Source organism: Pavona decussata, unplaced genomic scaffold, assembly GCF_977016875.1.
Source record: "Pavona decussata unplaced genomic scaffold, jaPavDecu1.1 SCAFFOLD_214, whole genome shotgun sequence".
Classification (NCBI taxonomy): domain Eukaryota; kingdom Metazoa; phylum Cnidaria; class Anthozoa; order Scleractinia; family Agariciidae; genus Pavona; species Pavona decussata.
Window position 1 is genome coordinate 787,501 of NW_028145619.1, and position 2,795 is coordinate 790,295.

The window sequence follows — 2,795 nt, forward strand, 5'->3', positions numbered from 1 at the left end:
GTGTGACAAGTGTTTTAGTGAAGGAGGAAGCCTAAGGAGACATGGAAGAGTCCATACTGGAGAGAAACCTTATGAATGCAAACATTGTGGCAGGTGGTTTAGTGAAGCAGGAAACTTAAGGAGACATGAAATAGTCCATACTGGAGAGAAACCTTATGAATGCAAACAGTGTGGCAAGTGTTTTAGTTTAGCAGAACTTCTAAGGAGACACGAGCGAGTCCATACTGGAGAGAAACCTTATGAATGCAAACAGTGTGGCAAGTGTTTTAGTGAAGCAGGAAGCCTAAGGAGACATGAAAGAGTCCATACTGGAGAGAAGCCTTATGAATGCAAACAGTGTGGCAAATGTTTTAGTCAATTAGGAACTCTAAAGAAACATGAAAGAGTCCACACTGGAGACAATCCTTATGAATGCAAACAGTGTGGCAAGTGTTTTAGTCAAACAGGTACTCTAAAGAAACATGAAAGAGTCCATACTGGAGAGAAACCTTATGAATGCAAACATTGTGGCAGGTGGTTTAGTGAAGCAGGAAACTTAAGGAGACATGAAATAGTCCATACTGGAGAGAAACCTTATGAATGCAAACAGTGTGGCAAGTGTTTTAGTTAAGCAGAACTTCTAAGGAGACACGAGCGAGTCCATACTGGAGAGAAACCTTATGAATGCAAACAGTGTGACAAGTGTTTTAGTAAAGCAGGAAGCCTAAGGAGACATGAAAGAGTCCATACTGGAGAGAAGCCTTATGAATGCAAACAGTGTGGCAAATGTTTTAGTCAATTAGGAACTCTAAAGAAACATGAAAGAGTCCACACTGGAGACAATCCTTATGAATGCAAACAGTGTGGCAAGTGTTTTAGTCAAGCAGGTACTCTAAAGAAACATGAAGGAGTCCATACTGGAGACAAACCTTATGAATGCAAACAGTCTGGCAAGAGTTTTATTCAAGCAGCACACTTAAGAGTCCACATTGGAAGGAAGGCTTATAAATGCAAGCGTTACAGTAGGAGTTCTGGCCAATTGAGAAGTCTGAAGAGGCATAAAAACGCCCGCAAAGATGCTGAAAATTGTGGTAAAGATAGCCTACCAACACAAACCCCTATTTTGGTAAGCCCTCAGTCAGATCATAAAGAAAAACACATCTGCTGGATTTGTCAAGAGAAGATTAGCAGCGAGGCGCTTCTTCTTGAACACTACGAAAATCATATGACAAGTGTTTAGCTAAAATCAGTTATCTACCAAAAGTTTTGTCAGACCTGTCTTTTGCCTACCTAAGTATAATTTTTAAAATATAAATTTCGTCTTAAAGTTTTTTGCCAATTTGGATTGTGATTAAAAAAATAAAAAAACGAGGAAAGCATGAAGCTTCCAGTTACAAAATATTCAGTTGGCCAGCATCTTGTTTATACAAACACTATTAAATAGTCCTAAAGGTATTCATAATAACAGGGTTTGACTGTACAGTTTTATCTCCAACAACAACCACAATGTCAATGACTAAAAGAGGAGTGGAATACAATGACACCCTAGATTTGTGTTATCGCGAGTTCCTTTGCGAACTTTCAGACATTTGGGAACGAAAAAATGGAAAACTCGTGTGAACGTTATTTTGCTCAATTGCTTGTTACTTAAAATACTCCTGGGACTAGACAAGGTGTTGGTTCTCACCTAACATCGAGGAAAATGTATTGGACAGGTCAGAAACGAATGAGAAACTGGAGGCCTGTATTATATGGAAGTAAGATGATTTAGTCTTGGATGGAACTGTTGAACTCTTTGTACATAGTTGATGTTTTAAAGGTTGGAGAGTGAGATGGAAAGTTTTAAAGCATGCTAAAGAATTCTCCACCGAGCGATTATTCTTGGACGAAAAGGCCCAAGTCTTGTCAATTACCTGATTAATTTTTTCAGTTTAATGATTTGTAAAACGTTTCAAAGTGTTTAGAGAAAAGAGGTCATTCTATCGCATACACATGCTCACTGTACAATAACTGAAATCGGATGCCCATCGTTACTTTGTTATATTCTTATATTGTTAAATTGTTAAAGGGGTTTTGCTGTTATTGTTATTGACAAAGAACTTATTATTGTTCATATTGTTTAAAGACTTTTCGCTTTGTGTTTACCTTTGCAGTTATTGTTGTCCACGAAGTAATTAAATATGGTGATTATTAACATCTCCAACAGAACGATGTGTATTTCTCGTCGTGTCTTACAAAAGTGCATGAATGCATGAATTGAATAGTAACATGTTAAAGCCAACTGATGCGTGAGCCAACACATTTTGCACAAGAGTTAGGGGCGGTGTTCGAAATAAATTCGTCTCAGGGAACTTAAGCGACGACAACAACAACGAAAAAGTCCCTTGAAATATAAGTTCGCGATACTTGCACTTCTTCGCGATAATTGCAATTCATTCAAATTGTACAACGTGGGTGTAGTATCCGGGAACTAAATTGACAAGACCGGCGTTCAAGTAAGGAAGGAGAATGAAAAATTCACCTTTGCGCGCTCACGTTCTCCATAAAACCTTGACTTTGGTAATTGCATGTTGTTTTTCTTATGACGGCAAAGCAGTGTACCAAAACATATAACGCAAGTGTAGAGCGATTGTTTTTGTTCATTGAACCTGTTATTTTTTGGCGTTGTCGTTGCCATCTCCGCCCACGTTACTTACGTTCCCTAATCAGGAACATTTCCACTCTCTCCATCCCCGTCGCTTCATTTCATGCTGTCACTACCCTTGTAGTTTTGATCTACCAATAAACTTCTATAGAGTCTGCCAAGGTTCAGCCTG

At 38.6% G+C, this 2,795-nt stretch overlaps 1 protein-coding gene across 1 annotated transcript in view; it reads left to right on the forward strand.

Annotated features, from left to right (window-relative positions):
* Positions 1–2,116, forward strand: part of LOC146460114 (uncharacterized) — a 2,783-nt gene extending 667 nt beyond the window's left edge. The window contains exon 1 of the mRNA XM_085088399.1: positions 1–2,116. This exon is cut by the window's left edge and continues 667 nt beyond it. Within this exon, the coding sequence (XP_084944525.1) occupies positions 1–610 (610 nt within the window). The 3' untranslated portion in view covers positions 611–2,116.
* Positions 2,117–2,795: the final 679 nt, after the last annotated feature.